The 18028-nt window shown below is 51.8% G+C and overlaps 1 protein-coding gene across 1 annotated transcript; it reads right to left on the bottom strand.

The window, feature by feature from the left end:
- Nucleotides 1-81: 81 nt before the first annotated feature.
- On the bottom strand, nt 82-17404 carry LOC137893088 (sarcoplasmic/endoplasmic reticulum calcium ATPase 2-like). The gene is made up of 21 exons (XM_068738523.1): nt 17066-17404; nt 16375-16392; nt 16209-16291; nt 14435-14539; nt 13531-13669; nt 8194-8274; nt 6928-7013; nt 6347-6811; nt 5834-5922; nt 5372-5474; nt 5160-5291; nt 4961-5077; nt 4641-4859; nt 4225-4560; nt 3887-4107; nt 3601-3803; nt 3422-3507; nt 3218-3351; nt 3010-3127; nt 2339-2459; nt 82-819 (listed from the first exon to the last, which is right to left on the bottom strand). The coding sequence occupies exons 1-21, from the start codon at nt 17181-17183 to the stop codon at nt 806-808; spliced, it is 2988 nt and encodes a 995-aa protein (XP_068594624.1). The 5' UTR covers nt 17184-17404; the 3' UTR covers nt 82-805.
- Between the last annotated feature and the right edge of the window lie 624 nt (nt 17405-18028).

Below are 18028 nucleotides of genomic sequence, written 5' to 3'. Positions count from 1 at the left end.
GCTTCAAGTCGCTGCGCACACTCGTCGAGTTTGTTTCAAGTGTTGAGTCGGATGGAGGTGACAGCGGGGGGGTCAGAGGAAACCATTTCACATAGGACAGTTTTATTTACCTGAAACCAAAGTTCATGTGATACATCGTACAATCATCTCTGAAAATACAGTACAGCAGTTTGGCAGCGAATGCCAGTGGATGGGCTGCCTGCCTTTGTCATGGTAAAGCCCGCTGCACATCTGCACCGCTGCACATCTGCCTTCCCAGATATGGCAAAAATAAATCTGCTCTAAATGTGTTGCACGTTTCAGTGCAAAAGCAAACAAAAAAAGGGATGTTCGCTTTTTAAATATCCCATAAAAAGTATTTCCTTAGGAAAGATGAGCTGTTTTTTTTTTTTAGCTTATTTAACCTTTGTACTATCTGACTAACGTCTAATCTATTTACCGAATACTACACAGTGTTTATTTCACAAGTCTGGTAAAACAGATGTCTGATTCAGCGGACATGCACCATGAAACATAGTACAATATACTGAACACTACTAAGAATCTCGTCTTGAAGAGTGACATGAGAACTGTATCGTGATCTGAGGCTCTTCATGCAGAAGAATGGAAGGACTGATGAGATGGGGTCGGCTTCATCAGACATTTCTAGAAGGCCATTCCATAAAAATAAAACAAAAAGATGTATGAACTTGGTGAGCCTCTTGCCTTTTTACTTAACTGACATGCAGCTCTTTTTAAAATGTGCTGCCCAAAACACACGCAAAACAAAACCAAAGTCGCAAAGGAATTCAGAGTAGAGGAGGGCTTACTTGGCCTTTGCTGAAAGGGAAAGGAGAGAGGAAGAATCAAATCAGTGGGAATCTGGGCGGAAGCATCCGAGCAGAATATAACATGAAAGAAATCAGAGCTTTGCTTCGTTAAAAAAAAAAAACAGTAAAAGAATTCAGGCCGTGCTGCAGGCAAGCAGAGGAGCGGGTCCTCTTCGTCTGGTACCAGTTATGTTACACAGCATCCAAAGGAAAGCCTGCTAGTGCTATCAATAAAACAAGGAGCTGCCATTATGTCCATCCCAAACAGCAATGAACTGCAAAGCCCAGTGCAACCAGGTGAAGGTCATGCAGGTCGTAGGCGTGCTCACTCGGCATCGGAGGAAACAACCGTTAGCTGTGAAAGGGAAAACTCAGAGCACTCGCAGGAGACATGCAGGAAGGCTCGGGCTGTCTGTCCCCTGTAGCGTCTCCTTTGTGAGACATGCAGGTCCTTCCGATGGCCGCGCGGCGTTCGCTGGATGAGACCGACGGCTTGACACATTCAAGTACAGCTTGTGCACATTATATGTATAGTCGAAAGATAACTGCCACTAAGATGATAAGAAAAATGAAAATAAAATTAAAACATGCGTTTTCTTCAAGTAAAAAAAACCCAACTATATATATATATAAGTATATATTAATATATATATTTTAGTATATATAAAAAACAGGCTTTATCAAAGATTACTCTGAATCAAATTGCTAATTAATAACTTTGTACTCTCTACAGAAAAAATAACATTAAAATAACATTAATACACGTGAGGATTTGTCTCTACTGCAAAATATATCGTCGCTTACCTCAAAACTTCAGCTGATAATTAAATGGTGGTTAAGACTACGTCACGTGAACAGCATCGAGGTAGCTGCAGAAGAACGACGACATTCTGCATGGAGCTAAAAACTGACTGCAGAGGTTAAACACCGGGGCAAATACATTCAAGTCTTTACCTCTAAATCACAACTCTATGATCCTTCACACCCAGCATTCTGGTCCCCACAGCCCCACCCAGAAAGGACAAAACGTGAACGACTACAAAATAGAGTACATTCTCTGTACAGCTCTGAAGTGGCGGGCATCATCTCTTCACAACAGGAGATCCAAAGAGAGGAGCGTGTGATGGTATAATACGACACATGATGTCAGTCAGAGTTATTAAAAAATGAGCAAACCCACAGCCCCCCCCCCCCCCCCACCCCCCAAGCCTAAAAAACATACGGTATATCCATGAAACTGTCCAAAGTACAAAAGAACTGACAGCAAACAGACCATCAGAGCACGACTGGAAATGTTCATAGTTAATGTAACTGCATTAGATGTGCGCGTTAACACCCACTTCACACTGGTGCACGGGGAGAGTAGTGTGCTGGAGTCAGTCAGGGTCACAACGGGGGGGGCACGTTAGTGTCAGTGCTGTAGATCCACAGCACCAGGGGCAGGGAGATGGCCACAAACGGCCAGGAGATGCCCTTGACGCATGCAGACAGGGAGCCGCCTTTGTTGGCCGACGTCTCCAGCTGTTTACCAAAGTCCAAGTGGCTCCGGGCTACAAACTTTAGCAGCTCATCCAGCAGGATGACAGGCATGGAAATCTTCAGCACCATCAGCCACTGGCTCACATCCAGAGGGGTGATCTGGAAGATGACCTGGGAAAGGAGGGGACAAGTGCGTGAAGAAAAAAACACACGAGATGAAGCATGAAATCATCGATCAACGTGACCGTGGCGTCCGAGTCGGGGATTTGGCATCGAGTACATCTACGATACGTACAATCCTCAAACAGAAGGATGCTACAAGAACACAAAGCCTTCCAGAGGCAGAACTAGTATATCCAAGTTTGTGTAAGTGTACGTGTAAATGTACAATTAGTGCATAAAGTGCCCCCTCGCCTCCTCCTGTCATCTGTCTTGAAGGTAAAACTCATAATGAACACAAATTTTATATTACAGTAACAATGTATTATATCATTTTGTGTGTGTGTGAGACAATCTATATAGCAATTCAAAACGTTTTTTCCATCGTCACGAGGCATTACTGCATTTAGAAGACACCCAGTGTCCTCACATCTGTAATGAAGTCATACAACCACTAGAGGGCGCTTAGTACTTTATAGCTCTGAGCTCTGCCCTGCAGTAGGTAAGCTCAAGCGACCGGTAAACGTTCTCAAGTCATCGGTGGATATTTGCTCAAGCTCACAGGTAGAGGTTCCACATAGAGGATGAGGAAGTGGAGGGACATGGACAGGCAGATGGCCCCCAGGAGCCACACGTTCTCCCAGGGAGGCATTCGCAGCAGGGACTGGTTCTCCGATAGACTGGAAGGTGACACACATGCACACGTTTCTCTTCGTATTCGGAATGCTGCATGGAATATGAATGTGTCGCGGAGGGAGGCAATCATTTACCTGTTCAGAGCGTTGCACATCTCAATGGTGACAAGCACAGACAGGGCCATGGTCATTGGGTAGGGAGACTCGAACACATGGCAGTCCAGGCTGTCGAAGTCCGGGTTGTCTGGGGTGCACTGCAGGAAGTGGCTCTGTGGGGGGGGGGGGGGAGTGGGACGTTGAGGGTGTCCAACAGGCAATTGCTCAGGTAGGTAGACTTACCAGCTGGTACAGAGTGATCTGAGGTCCCTCGTCAGACACCACGAACCACCAGGCAGCAGCTCCCACTGTGGCCGCCCCCACGTAGCCTGCGTGCAAAGACATCAAACGGCACATTCACGCACGGCGTAGCACAGCGACTCAACTGCGTGAGGCTCGTCGAGCGTCCGCTGCAAACTGACATCCGATGGCGAGGTATCTGAAGAAGAGCCAGCCGGAGATGAGCGGCTCCTTAGCGTTACGAGGAGACTTCTCCATGATGTCCAGGTCCGGGGGGTTGAAGCCGAGAGCGGTGGCAGGAAGGCCGTCGGTCACCAGGTTGACCCAGAGCAGCTGGACTGGGATTAACGCCTCGGGGAAGCCCAGCGCCGCCGTTAGAAAGATGCTACCGGCAGAAATGACAACAATCAGAAATAACGCCCCCAAAGCGCAAGGTGAGCCGCCGCCGCTGAATGAATGAACACTCACCAGACGACCTCCCCCACGTTGGAAGAAATGAGGTATCTGATGAACTGCTTCATGTTGTTGTAGATAGCTCTTCCCTCTTCGACGGCAGCCACAATGGAGGAAAAGTTGTCGTCGGCGAGAACCATTTCCGAGGCCGACTTGGCCACTGCCGTTCCAGAGCCCATGGCGATGCCGATCTCTGCCTTCTTCAAGGCAGGGGCGTCATTCACGCCGTCGCCTGTCTGCGGCGAGACATCGGTTAAAGAGGGGTCAGCATCTCGACCATAACGAAACGAACGCAGAGACCGGATGGACATGCTTCTCAGAGTGTGAGACGCTCGGCTTTTCCGGCGTCGTACCATAGCAGTGATCTCGTCAAATCCTTGCAGGAACTCCACGATCTTGGATTTGTGGGACGGCTCGACGCGGGCGAAGCAGCGAGCCCGAGTCACAGCCTCGCGCTGATCGCCGGGCGAGAGCTCGTCAAACTCCCGCCCGGTGTAGGCCATGCGCTCCACGTCATCGTCCTCATTCAGGATGCCGATGCGGCGGCAAATAGCCACAGCCGTGCCCTTGTTGTCCCCGGTGATCATGATGACTCGGATGCCGGCCTGGCGGCACAGTGTGATGGAAGCCGCCACCTCTTGTCGGGGGGGGTCCAGCATGCCGACGCAGCCGACGAAGGTCAAGTCGGTCTAGACGCAAAGAGAAGACGTGACAGAATGTTCGGCGCTGAAAAGGACCGCACAGCAGAAAGTCCAAGAAAGAAATTCACCTCGTACTCCACGAATTTGGAAGCGTCGGACAGGACCATGTCTTCCATTTTGGGGGGGCTGTCTCGTGTGGCCAGGGCCAGGCACCTCAGGGTGTCGCGACCTGTCCCGTAGTCACGGATCACACACATGATCTTTTCCTTGATGCTTTTGTTGAGGCGAACTTTGCTATTGCCAACTCTAGCGTGAGTACATCGCTCAATAACTCCCTCTGGGGCCCCCTGCGGGGGGGAGGGGGGTACAGCAGAGATGAAGACATTCACAGCATGGTAGCAAACTGTCAGGCATCAAAGGCATCACGGCATCGTTTCCCTCAGTTTACCTTGACAAACATCTTGCCCACGGAAGAACGATTGTTGGGGGTGCAGTAGACAGACATGGACTTCCTGTCTCTGGAGAACTCCAGGGTGAACTCCTTCTTCATCAGCTGCTTGATCACCTGATCAGCCAGACAGACGCAATGAGGAAGAGCAGCCGATTGGAGGAAGGGGAACGCTGCGGGGGCGTTTCCCGTCACCCACCGAATTGCAGGCGTTAGCTCTGTCGACCTTGGACATGCTGCGCACGTCGGTGTCAAACACGTTCATCTTCTCCACCAAACAGGTGAGGGCCGTCTCCGTGGCCTCCCCGACCTTCTCATACACCCCCTTCACCTGAAACGGGAACGGTCAGGAAAGCATTCACACTCGCACCACATGCAGCGTGTCACAGTCAGCCATGTTTGCCATCAGACCTCGTTGAAGTCCAGGGAGGAGTCGTTGCACAGGGCGCAGATGGTCGCCAGTTCAACCAGGGCATCGTTCTGGGTGCACTTCACCGGTTTGTCGTCCTGGAACCTGAGGGGATACGTGTCCAGAATATTCATCTGCGTGCCAGTGTGTTTAAATACCTCCATTTAACCCTTTGCACTCCTGCTAAGCTACAGATGCCCCACAATGAAAGTGAATAAGATGAGATGTAAGGTTCTCCTCGTGTCTACGCGGGTTCCTCCGGGTTCCTCCCACCGCCAGGAACACGCAGCTTGGACATGCCGATTTGTCCGCAGGTGTTAATGTGAGCTTGTGTGTTTTGTCATTCATGTGGCCTGGCGTCTCATCCGGGGAGTACGCCGCCTCCCAGCTGGGATAGGCTCCGGCAGACCTTTGACGATTGCATGAAGTTATTGCGATAACGGAGTCGGCTGTGTACGACTCACACTTCTCCTTCGGGTGCGTAGGTCGAGCCTGTGATGGTGAACTCGGATAGAGAGCAGCTTTCACCTTCAACCTTGTCGACAACAAACATCTGGAGAAAGAAGAAAGAAAAAACAGCAGCGGAAAACAAGGAAGAGACGTCAGAGGTGGAGGCAGCTGCTGCTTGTCGTTTTTTAACGACACAGCAGGTGGCAGCAGAGAGCACAGCAGGCTGTGCAGCATCTTCTTATCCTGCAGGGGGGGGGGGGGGGGGGGGGGTCAGCCCTCGCTGCCATCATGGTCAAACTGTGGGTAGGTGTTTAGTCTTTGAATGCTGCGCTGGGGGGGGGGGGGGCAGTGACAGACGAGAGGAAGGATCTGCAGGAGGGCGGCTTCGCATCTTGGCGATACAAGGTGAGTTATGTAACACACAATCTAAAGGCTTGATATTCTGTTTGTGTGTGCGTGTGTGTGCGTGTGTGTGTGCGTGTGTGTGTGTGTGCGTGCGTGCGTGCGTGCGTGTGTGCCAGACTCACTCTGCAGACAGACATCTGGTTGGTGGTCAGGGTTCCCGTCTTGTCGGAACAGATGACGGAGGTGCAGCCCAGGGTCTCGACGGACGGCAGGCTGCGGACGATGGCGTTCTTCTTGGCCATGCGGCGAGTGCCGAGAGCCAGGCAGGTGGTGATGACGGCGGGAAGGCCCTCGGGGATGGCAGCCACGGCGAGCGCCACGGCTATCTTGAAATAGTAGACGGCCCCGCGGATCCACGAGCCCCCGTGGACGGGGTCGTTGAAGTGGCCGATGTTGATGATCCAGACGGCGATGCAGATCAGAGAGATGACCTTGGACAGCTGCTCGCCGAACTCGTCCAGCTTCTGCTGCAGGGGCGTCCGTTCCTGCTCCGTGGCCACCATCTCGTCGCGGATCTTTCCGATCTCCGTGTTTACACCAGAGGACACGACCACGCCCACGGCCTTCCCCGCTGCGATGTTGGTACCCTGAAATCACAAGTGCCACGCGTCCGATAACGTCTCAATAATCCCCCCCCCCCCCCCCCCCTAAACAAACAAGAAGTCGAAGGACATCAACAGGAGGCGTGAGAACTTCAACTTACGGAGAAGAGCATGTTCTTTTTGTCCTGATTGACAGCGCGAGGATCAGGAACAGGATCGGTGTGCTTGATAACGGATACAGATTCACCTAAACAAACATCAGCAGGTCAGAATCAGTTCTATTATATATATATTATTATAGGCCAGGGAGCCGCACAGACAGTGTATCAGCTCGCAGGAGCATGTTCCCTCCCGCAGAGTTATTCTAGTTTTCCTCCTGGGATATGAATCCATTAATCTGTAATGAGGTTATCATCAGTGGATCTCGGCCTCGCCACGTCGCTCTGTCGTGCGTTGTGTCTTTACTTTGTGTGCGTTTATTTGTTTATGCCGTTTTAAAGACACGACTGGAGCTTTGTCATGTAAAACTGTGCATATTTCTTGCCCTCTATTCCCAGAACGCCATCTTGCGCCGCTGTTTTTCTATTGTGTACTTGTTTACTGAGTTTCTTATCTTTTGTTAACTAGGAATTGCCAACACGGTGTCGCATACAGCTAGCTGCTAGCAGAATACAAAGAGGAACTTTTAGTTCATAGCTGTAAGATATTTGTCTCTGTGTGACAAAAATGTAGATGAGGGAGACGTGTAAAATGAAGCATTCATGATTTAAAACTTGTTTATTACGTCCAGAGATTAATCACGTAGCCGCGGTGTGTGTGTGTGTGTGTGTGTGTGTGTGTCTGTGTGTGCTGACTCTCCCCCCTTTTGCTACCTCTTCTGAGAGAGCTGTTTGGGACAGACAAGAGGAACGCTGTCCTGTTATTTTGCATCTGTGGTGTAATTTATTTTTATTTTATTGTTATTTTGCATCAATTGAGTAATTTAATATTAGTTTTATTTGTACTGTTAATTGTCGATGATTTATGTACTAAGGATTTTCAACGGAAACAAGACCGCAAGGGCTTTTTTGAAATGCTCCTCTTAGACAGGATGTTTGACTGCACTTGTACTGTAATACATGCTACGGTTTGAATGTACTTGTACTCTAACATTCTATCTCATAAATATATTCATCATTCATCATCCATTTGCTATTTTGACCAAAGACTGTCACATATATTTCATTTAAGTGCCTGGGAACTGTGTTAACTTGTGCAAAAAGGGTATAATATGTCTCCTTTAAGTAAATCAATCAATAACATTATGCAGTATAAAATAATCTCATCAAAACTACTCACTCATGCAAACATACTGAAAGATTTAACACATACAGATGGTACAGGAAAAGAGGTGGCTGCTGGGAAATCACCAGCAATGCGTGTCTTACCGGTCAGAATGGACTGGTCCACCCTCAGGGTCGTTGATTTGATCGAACAGATTCGAATGTCGGCGGGGACCTTATCTCCAACTACAACCCAACGGAGAAAACAGATCATGATCATGAACGCAGAAAACCCAAACCAAAAGGAACTGGCACAGAGAAGCAGACAATCGTCCCAGTGCGATAAAATGAGAGTCAAACGGCCTTTAAGTCACAAGAACAAAACTTTAACGCCGGAGATTCGGTCTCCTGGTCGTCTGCACGTCCGTGCACGTGTGTAAACAACAGCGTGTAAACAGGCGAACTGAAGAGAAAACACAACATGATTACGTTCAGGCAGTAACTCAGCATTCGTGTAGATGAAACTGACAAAGCACAGCTCATTACGGGGGGGGGGGGGGGCTGCTGCACCACCCAGCAGCAGAGCAGTGCTGCCACGACTGCAGTGACAAAGATGGCGAGCCAAAGAATGAGCAGGAAATGAGGAACCTGCGAGCCATAAAAGGCCCGTCTCTAAGGAACGGGCCAATTTGGGTCTGCCGGAATTGCAGAGACGCAATTGAGCTTCCTAGCGTTACATAAAGGCCGAGGAAGCTGAGAAAATGGGACAGGATGTGGGGCAGAACCACGTCTGAAGTCGGCATCCGGCTCTGCTTAATTAAAGAGGCAAATTGTGTCAGACCCCAGCGGCATCTTTCAAACATCTGAACCGAGAACAATGAATTCATTTCCGAGCCAGCGATTTCCTACATTATCTCTATCTCATCAGGCCGTAAAAACGAAGGCGAGCGATCCTTCATCTCTTCTTGGCATTCAATTGCGCTGAAAAGAGGACAAATGCAATATATTTGAGTTGCACCTCATCGACTTTTGTTTATTCAAAACGGTATTATTTTGAATTTCATTTATTTTGAATAGTGGGATAGGCAATGAGCAAAAGTGGGGAGGCGTTCAAGAACACCTGACTTGGACCATTCTGCCCCCCCCCCCCCTCAGGGGCAATGCATTGAATGTTAAATGGACTATAGCACTTTTTACACCTTGGCGGTGCACAAAGCGCTTTGCATTAGGCCTCAAACCCGACTATGGCGAGAAGAACACTTTGGGAAACAGAAGTCAGTGAACAGAGTTTGTGGCCGTTGCTGCGTCTAAGAACACAACCTAAGGCGCCGCAAGGAGAAGCACAAACTGCTCGACAACGACATTCAGAAGCACTGATGACCTCTCGGGATCCATTCCTGAAATGGACAGACTTAGCAGAACGCACACTGAAGAAGACTCCTCGCAGCAATACGGCGGCTCTGCTTTGCATGTTTCCTGTGCCGAGTTCCTTACTATTGGGGAAAGACCGACAGGAAACGCGGTGAGGAGGACAGGGCTCCAACAACGGTGCTTTTTGATGTTGCCAAACAGAGTAAAGACTTTTGAAGACGTGAAAGTGTCCAGAGACTGTGCTGCTCTCCTGCTCCAGTGTGTGTGTGTGTGTGTGTGTGTGTCATCTGTCCTTTGGTGTCAACATCCTACTTGGTAGCAGTCCAGAGGCCTAGCCACATTTCCAGGTCTGGGTCAAACGTCGCCACAAATTCCACAGTGACGAAAGCTCAGACCTGGCGATGCGTCGCAAGCAGAGCGGCTTCCAGGTAGCTCCCAGAGCAGCCCTGTGGACCGCAGGCGAGGCAAGAACCGAAGTGAAGCTGCCAGATTTGACTGGCAGCCGAGTGTTCAGGGACAGAGTGTGTAGTTCGTCCAGCATGTGCCAATGGCAGCGCAACAAAAGGCTGACCACCTGTCCTGTCGAGTAGGAAAGGTCAACAGGTGAAGCGTCGTTTGCAGCTTTTAACTCTCTCAATGCCGCTGACGTTCATCTCAACCCAAAAGTTGAACTCTGCCTCTCTTCAATGACCAATAACTCCAGAATCAGAAATGCTAGGGACACACTATTTTGTTCCTGCTGAGAAGAGACATTAGTCTTTCATTTTGGCAGGTTCGGTGTTTGCATAGTCAAAGTGCAAAATATTCTGTGGGGCTTTGAAAAATAGGCCAAAATGAGCAAAAACTGGTGCATAAAGCCGAGCTGAAAATGGCTGGCACTGAAAGAGTTAATGCATCTATAGTCCTGCTCACAAGCCACAGACAAAGTCTGAAAAAATAAACGCCAATTCAAAATGGATGAAACGTCCCTGCAGGTCAAATGGGAGAGAGACTCCCGAGTCAACCGAGATATTGAGGAGCACATTTTGAACCTCCGTTGATTGCAATGTTACCAAAAATGTCAAACTGATCCAGAATCCAGGATCTGTTCTGGATCGTCACCAACGTTTAATCATCTGTTCCTGGAAACATTCCCAACAATCCATGAAAGTTTCACCCAGATTCATCCGGAACCTTTTGAGTTATCCTGCTAACCTTTCACCTCGGCGGGCCAATAAGCGTCGAGTTACTAATGAGCGGCAAACAAAGGCAGAACCAATATTTACCGAGCGCTAACTCGTCCTGTGACTTCCTCTCGTCACGACGTCGCAGACACGAACGCCGGGCCGACTTGGAGCTCAGCTACGACCTCGCTGGTCGAAGCTCTGCCATCTCTCCCCTGCTCGGTTCTGAATCTCAAGCAGGCCGGCCCTTCACAGAGTTTCTGTTGCCATAGGAACAAAACTCGCCCCAGGACGGGAAGCACTGAATCCTCCCAGACTGTAGCGAGCCAGACAGCGTATTTCCGGCATGAATTTGGAACCCAGCGACTGTTTTTTTTTTTTTTTTTTTAAAGAGTCGACACATTCTTTCAGATAATGGAGGGAAGGAGGACAAGAAGTGCAAAGGCAGGACGGCATCAGGCTAAATGCAATGTCCTGTCATTCACATAAACTCAAGCCGCTCGGGCCCGTCACGCCACCTTAACGACGCCGCCTCCGCCGCTCCGCCGGACTTCACTGGCAAATAAGGATTTTGCATTTTCCCAAAGCCGGCCGGGATCGCCGGGGGAGACGAGCCCCATTTCACACAGTCTTGCTGACGAGTCAGGAAGCTTTGCCAACAGGCAGCCCCCCCGGTGACCAGGGACGCTTGCCAGACCACATTAAATGTCACATACTATCCAGGGTGTCTGGAATCCTGGTCGGGGGATGGGAGCTGATGGGCAGGGTCGCTGCTCATTTAGCATGGCGGGGTGGGACGGTTATCCATGAAGCGCTACCCTATAAGGTCATCGCTCTCTAGCACAATAAGAACAGATGAAAGACCCTCCCCTTGCACTGCCTGTTCTTCAAGCACAAAAGCCCCCGGCCTGTAGCCGGCAGCAAAACGCCGTGTTCCGTGTTACGCAAGATAGTGAAGGTTATCGGGTGAGTTGGGTGGGACGAGGTAATCCGTCCTCTTGCGTCTGATCCAGCGCCAGGTTTCACCGTAATAAGAGCATCATTTTTTGATCAGGTGTTTTCAGAATCCTCCCATCGTGTCAGACAAAAAAAAACAACAACAACGATGATGAACTCCCCCCCCCAACAGAAAAATAAATATCTGTGACATTAAACAAACGGCAGGGAGCATGGCACTGTAAAACGTGGCAGGTCGCAGCACCGACTGCCTGCAGGCGATTCTTCTCGGGTCCTCCGGCTGGCCGGCGCCTGCGTCATGGCGCTGCTCCTCCTCCTGCGGGGTAACGGCGCCCTCACGGCATTAGGAGAATATTATTCATGGAATAAAGGGCGTCTGACGTGGAAGTGTTGCCAAACAGCTTGAGCTAATGGACTCCTCGGTGCAGGATGAAACATGCTGCTTGCTGGGCGACATTTTTGAGCAAGTCTAAAACTGCCGACAACAAAAGCCTCCAATCAGCCAAATGCATGTGACTCAGAGGCTGAAGCGCTAACCGGGTCCCTCCACGCCATCAACGGGGCACGATCAGCACGCTGCACAACGCCCCACATGAAGTGCAGACATTTTAATTGCCTCCAGGATCTCCATGTGCCCTTGTCAAGGTTACCCAGGGGGTTCTAGTAAGCACTAGACCCCCGTCACCCGCTGCAGCAATGTTCCCCCCGAGCAGAGGGGGGGGGGGGGGGGACGACCAGACACCTGTCATTTCTACGACTGTCACTGCCTCTATAAATACGGCATTCCATAATCTAACCAACCGGCTAAAAATAGAACCCACCACTATGCAAAGAAAAAAAACAGCCACGCATCACTCCAGGGTTACGGGTTAAACGCTGGTATCAAGATAATGCTAGCGGCTCAAGCACTTAAACATTCCTCAACACGTCCGTGTCTGCCCGTCCCTCGGCTGGACCGGACTCATTACGGGTGGAACGGTCCGAAGACGTAAAGCTCTGCCCGTCCCTCGGCTGGACCGGACTCATTACGGGTGGAACGGTCCGAAGACGTAACGCTCTGCCCGTCCCTCGGCTGGACCGGACTCATTACGGGTGGAACGGTCCGAAGACGTAACGCTCTGCCCGTCCCTCGGCTGGACCGGACTCATTACGGGTGGAACGGTCCGAAGACGTAACGCTCTGCCCGTCCCTCGGCTGGACCGGACTCATTACGGGTGGAACGGTCTGAAGACGTAAAGCTCTGCCCGTCCCTCGGCTGGACCGGACTCATTACGGGTGGAACGGTCCGAAGACGTAACGCTCTGCCCGTCCCTCGGCTGGACCGGACTCATTACGGGTGGAACGGTCTGAAGACGTAAAGCTCTGCCCGTCCCTCGGCTGGACCGGACTCATTACGGGTGGAACGGTCCGAAGACGTAAAGCTCTGCCCGTCCCTCGGCTGGACCGGACTCATTACGGGTGGAACGGTCCGAAGACGTAACGCTCTGCCCGTCCCTCGGCTGGACCGGACTCATTACGGGTGGAACGGTCCGAAGACGTAATGCTCTGCCCGTCCCTCGGCTGGACCGGACTCATTACGGGTGGAACGGTCTGAAGACGTAAAGCTCTGCATCCTGGGGGCGGCAGATGCCCCAATCAGCCCAACATGGCGGTGTTGGGACAAGCCGCCAGGATGCAGCAGAGCCGTGCCCCCCCCCCCGGACACTCAGTGTCGTAATGGACACCGTGCTCAGTAGCATTTGCACCCAGCCCTTTGAGACAATGGGTTAATGGGAACGTCTCAAAATACTTCACTCCTGCGGGGTGAGTCACCTCTGCAGTGGCACATGGGAAATGGGAAAGGGTTCAACTCCAGCTGGAGCTAAATGTGATCCATGACCATACCAGGACTCGTCCGATCCGCACCCAGAGGGCTTCGTCCAACAGCAGGAAGGACGTGTTCCGTTCGGCCGACGCCTTAACGCACGAAGCGACACATTGAGACGACCAATCGGTGAGACGGAGGTCCTACCAGCGACCTCCACGATGTCGCCGGGCACGATGTCTCTGGCCTTGATCCGCTGCACCGTTTTCCTGTCCTGGCGGTACACCTTGCCCATCTCAGGCTCGTACTCCTTGAGCGCCTCGATGGCATCCTCAGCATTGCGTTCCTGGCGGGGAGAAATGTGCGTCAGTGCCAACGATCTGAGCCCGGCTCTGCCCGACTTAACGGCACGGAGGCCTTTCCTTTTGAGGAGGTGCCGACTATTCTCAGCGGGATGTTTATTCTAGCACGTTTGTGAGGGAGACACGCGAGTGTTAAATGCACGGGGGGGGGGAAAGACAATGGGAATATAGATCACATCTTTGTCCTTCATCAGCGAGAAAGACGCATCACTCAGAATGGACGCTTTCTAAGCCTCAGCCTCATAGAGGCAGACGGCTGATGGCGAAGGAAGTCGTCTTTGAGACGGTACCGTATTCAACGTTTGGACACTGCGGAGCGGCAACGGATTAGATGATCCTGAATGCTGGATTAGACAGGAATGAGACAATGAGAGGGACAATGAAGGTTAGACGTTTTGGAGACAAGGTCAGAGAGACCAGACTTTGATGGTTTGGACATGTCCAGAGGAGAGACGGGGACTATATCGGTAGAAGGATGCTGAGGATGGACCTGCCAGGGAACAGGGCTAGAGGTCGACCCAGGAGAAGATACATGGACGTAGTGAGGGAGGACATGAGTGGCTGGTGTTGGGGAGGACGATGCAAAGGACAGGGTGAAGTGGAGACGGTTGTGTTGCTGTGGCGACCCCTCACACACACACACACGAATTTGCTGAATTTAGAGCATAATCTTTCTGCATTGTGAAAAGTGAAACGTTCTGGCGAGACACGAAGGAGGACGGGACGGGACGGGACGGAAGGTTTCTCACCTGCCAAACACCGACGATGGCGTTCGCTATGAGAATGAGTAAAATAACGAAAGGCTCCACGAAGGCGGTGATGGTTTCTTCTCCCTCCTCGAACCAGGCCAAGACCTGGAAACGGCACAAGAAACACGCCAGGAGTTATTTAGGACACGGCCCGAAGAGGGGGGGGTGGATTTACAGACGTTCTCTAGAGCAGCACAAATGGCAGGAGCCGGTTCTCGAGCGTTCATCGATGCTCAGAACGGATGAAATACGGTAAAATGACCGGTTAGAATCCGAGCCAGCATCCGGATCCGGCAACGCAGACCTCGTCATCAGCACTTTGAAGACGAAGATTACCACGATGACGGCAACGCTCCAATCATCAACGCAGCTGAGCTTCTAGAGCTCGATCCTGAGCTCGCCTGCCCCCCCCCCCCCCGAATCAGTCTGCTGAGCAAGAGCAATTACTTAGTGTCAACATGGAAGCGGTATTTTACTCCATGTCCTAAAACAAGCAAGAATCCTGCCGAGGGCCTCGAACCGTCGCTTTCATTGTTGATTAGCCTGATAGATATTTACTGAGAGGATCAATTCCGTTGGTCTAAATGAGAATACTCAGATGGTACCGTCACTCAAAGCAGCGTCCCATTGGAGAAGCTGCAGCAGGGGGCGGGCTCTCAGTGAAAACTCATCAAATCATGAAAGAGGAACTAGTTCAGAGTTTAGTGCCGATAAACTAGTTAACCAGAGTTAACCAGAGTTAACCAGCACACGTCTGTGCTGGTTAACTCTGGTTAACTCTGGTTAACGGCTCACCAGCCAAGAGTCCGCGTTGAGGTGGGCTGTCCAGAGAGGCTCCTCCCATTGAGGTGGGAGCGCCCAAATATGGTCTCAAGTGGGGCTGCGTTTCCCTGTCAGGCAGGAGTACAGACACCTCTGTATCACCTGACCCCAGACACACACACACACACACACAGTGGGACTCACACACACACACACACACACAGAGTGGGACTCCCTAATCAAAATGTCCTCCAGACAGCTGTTGACTTCCTGTACAGCGCTTTCAGGTTTACCTGCAACACACCTGAGATCAGTTCCACTTCTGATTCATGGCAAAGTAAAACTGCTACAAATGAGCCTCGATGTTTGCCCGGCGAACACCCCCCCCCCCTTCCTTACGTCCCCCCCCCCATGCCAAGCCACTCCAGGTCAGTAGTTTTCATGTCATTATGACACAAACACTTCCTGATACCAAGACATACACAAAGAAGCGGAACATACTAACCCCCCCCCCCCCCCCAGCTAACACAAGGTTGATTGGATTGCAAGTGGACTTGCATGTCTTTGTAGCCCCCCCCCCCCCCCCCCTGCAGCCAGACGTGACAACTCAACTGTCTTACTGGCACATCGTGAAAGCGACTCGCTGTCGTCGCCATTCCCCAGATGGGCCGCGAGCCTTCTCAGCTGTCAGGCGCTATGATGTGGGATCGTAACCCCAGCCGGGCTACACAAACTGAAGACGTTCACACCCTGACACCAGGAACACCCCCCCCCCCCCCCCCCCCTCAGCACAGAGGGGTTAAGAATAATCCCACTGCACATAAACACGCCTTCAGCCAGGAGTACAAAGAGAACGTTATTTATGAGATGTAAGAACTTGTCCTGGGGGGGGGTTCTCCTCTCCTGCTTACCTGACAGGTTGTAGGGTGAGACACAAAAGTCATGGCAACGGGAATAAAAAGACATGACTCAGCAAATTAGATGGGATTTAATCACACAAAGCGATACTCACAAAAGAGATGCAAGCAGCCAGCAGGAGAATCCGAACCAGCAGATCTTCAAACTGTTCGAGGACAAGCTCCCACAAAGACTTCCCTGGGGGGGGGGGGGGGGGGGGGGCAGCTGGTAAGTCCATCAGAAACAAGGATTCTGAAATGACAGGAATACGGGAGACTTACCTTCCTCTGCTGGAAGCTCTGGAGGTGAAACACGGGAAGCAGCCCAAAAAGAAGAGACGGAGAGACAGAGTGAGAGAATGTTCCTGTTCCAGAGGCTTCTGGAACAAACGACGCCACGCGGAACAAGTTTCACGTCACACTTTAATCCTGCTGCGCCAGAGGACCGCTGAGGACACGTCTCACGTCACGGCGGGCAGGATCCGTTTATTTTAGAGTGAAACCGCATCAGCCACGCTTACATCTGTAAAAGTCCAATCAACGTAAAGGTCAAAGTGATTTAACGGGAGGGGGGGGGGGGCAACCTACCCCCCCAGGTGATATTAATATAAAGCAGCTGTTTAAGCCTGGAACAGAGAGATTAACTCGGGAGGATAAAGTTACTGATGCTCAGCTGCCGGACCTTCAGGCTGATGGGTAGGACCAGCCAGGTTACCAGTTACCAGTAAACTAGTTCACCAGGTTACCAACAGCGTAACAAACTAACTATCTGACCGTGTTTAAAGCTCCCCGGTCAGCAAAGCGGTAATAACGCGTTATTGTGTCGGTAATAACGCGTTATAGTGTCAGAGACGGGAAACCCGCTGTCATGCGCGATGACGTCACCGGGTAGCACCGGCCGTCCGGCCGGAGATGCTGCCGACTTTTGCCCGGTTTCACTGACCGTAGCGAACGGACCCGTGACGTCACGTACCGTTCAGGCCCCATTTCTCCCGCTGGCGCTTCGCCTCGTCCGGAGACAGCCCGGTGCTCTCGTTCACGGAGAAATGTCCGTAAACTTCTTCCACGCTCTTGGTGTGCGCGTTCTCCATGGCGGGGACGGCGCCTTCCCACGCAGCGTCACGCTTCCGGATCGGCTCCTGGGCTCCCCCCCCCCGGGCCAAATGCGTCCCCTGACTGGGTGAAGGTCGCAGTGGACGTCCTCTTGTCCTCTTGTCCCCACGGCTGCAGCAGTGTGCCGTGTGGGGGCTGCACGCACGCACGCACGCACGCACGCACCCGGTCCCGGTCCCGTCGCTGCGCTGCGCTACCGTGCCGATCCCGACCTCGCCGTGGCGCAGCGCTCCGTCTGTGCGCACGGCTCTGGCGCGCTGCTTTTATCAAAGCGCCTCGCTGCTGCCCCTCGTCCCCGCGCGTGCGTGTGCGTGTGGACGGATATCATTGGACGAACGGCGGAGACGCGAGGAAAGACAGGAAGCGACCAGAATAGCAGCTGGAACGCGTCGGGGTCTGTCTAAACCAGGAACCCGGTGCCGCGTCGGACTTAAAGGGGGGGGGGGTCACGTGACTGCGAAGTTCGTCCTGGGAAATGTACCGTTGTGTCTGAGCGGTCTCGGGTTTCAGCGGAAGGGACACCTGACGTGGGCCGGACGTCAATGGGGGGGTCCAGTTTCTGTTCTAGGACTCTCTCATAGGCTCAGAGACGCCCCATGTAGGGCAGGTAGCCCCACACAAAGGCCTCCTGTCCTATTGGATTACCGGTCCTTTACACTGGGGGGGGGGGGGGGGGGTTGATCACAGCTCAGGTGAACCTCTGGATGAACCTCTGCATAAAGTGAGTCCTTCCAGACAGTCTGATTGATCAACTGCACAACAGCTGGAAAGGCCAATCTAAAGAGGTGCGAGGGATCCAGGACAGCCCCCCCCCCCTAGGATT

The sequence above is a fragment of the Brachionichthys hirsutus genome, chromosome 4 (genome assembly GCF_040956055.1).
Source record: "Brachionichthys hirsutus isolate HB-005 chromosome 4, CSIRO-AGI_Bhir_v1, whole genome shotgun sequence".
Taxonomy (NCBI): Eukaryota; Metazoa; Chordata; class Actinopteri; order Lophiiformes; family Brachionichthyidae; genus Brachionichthys; species Brachionichthys hirsutus.
Note: the sequence above shows the minus strand (reverse complement) of the source record. Positions and strands in the feature narration are given on the sequence as shown.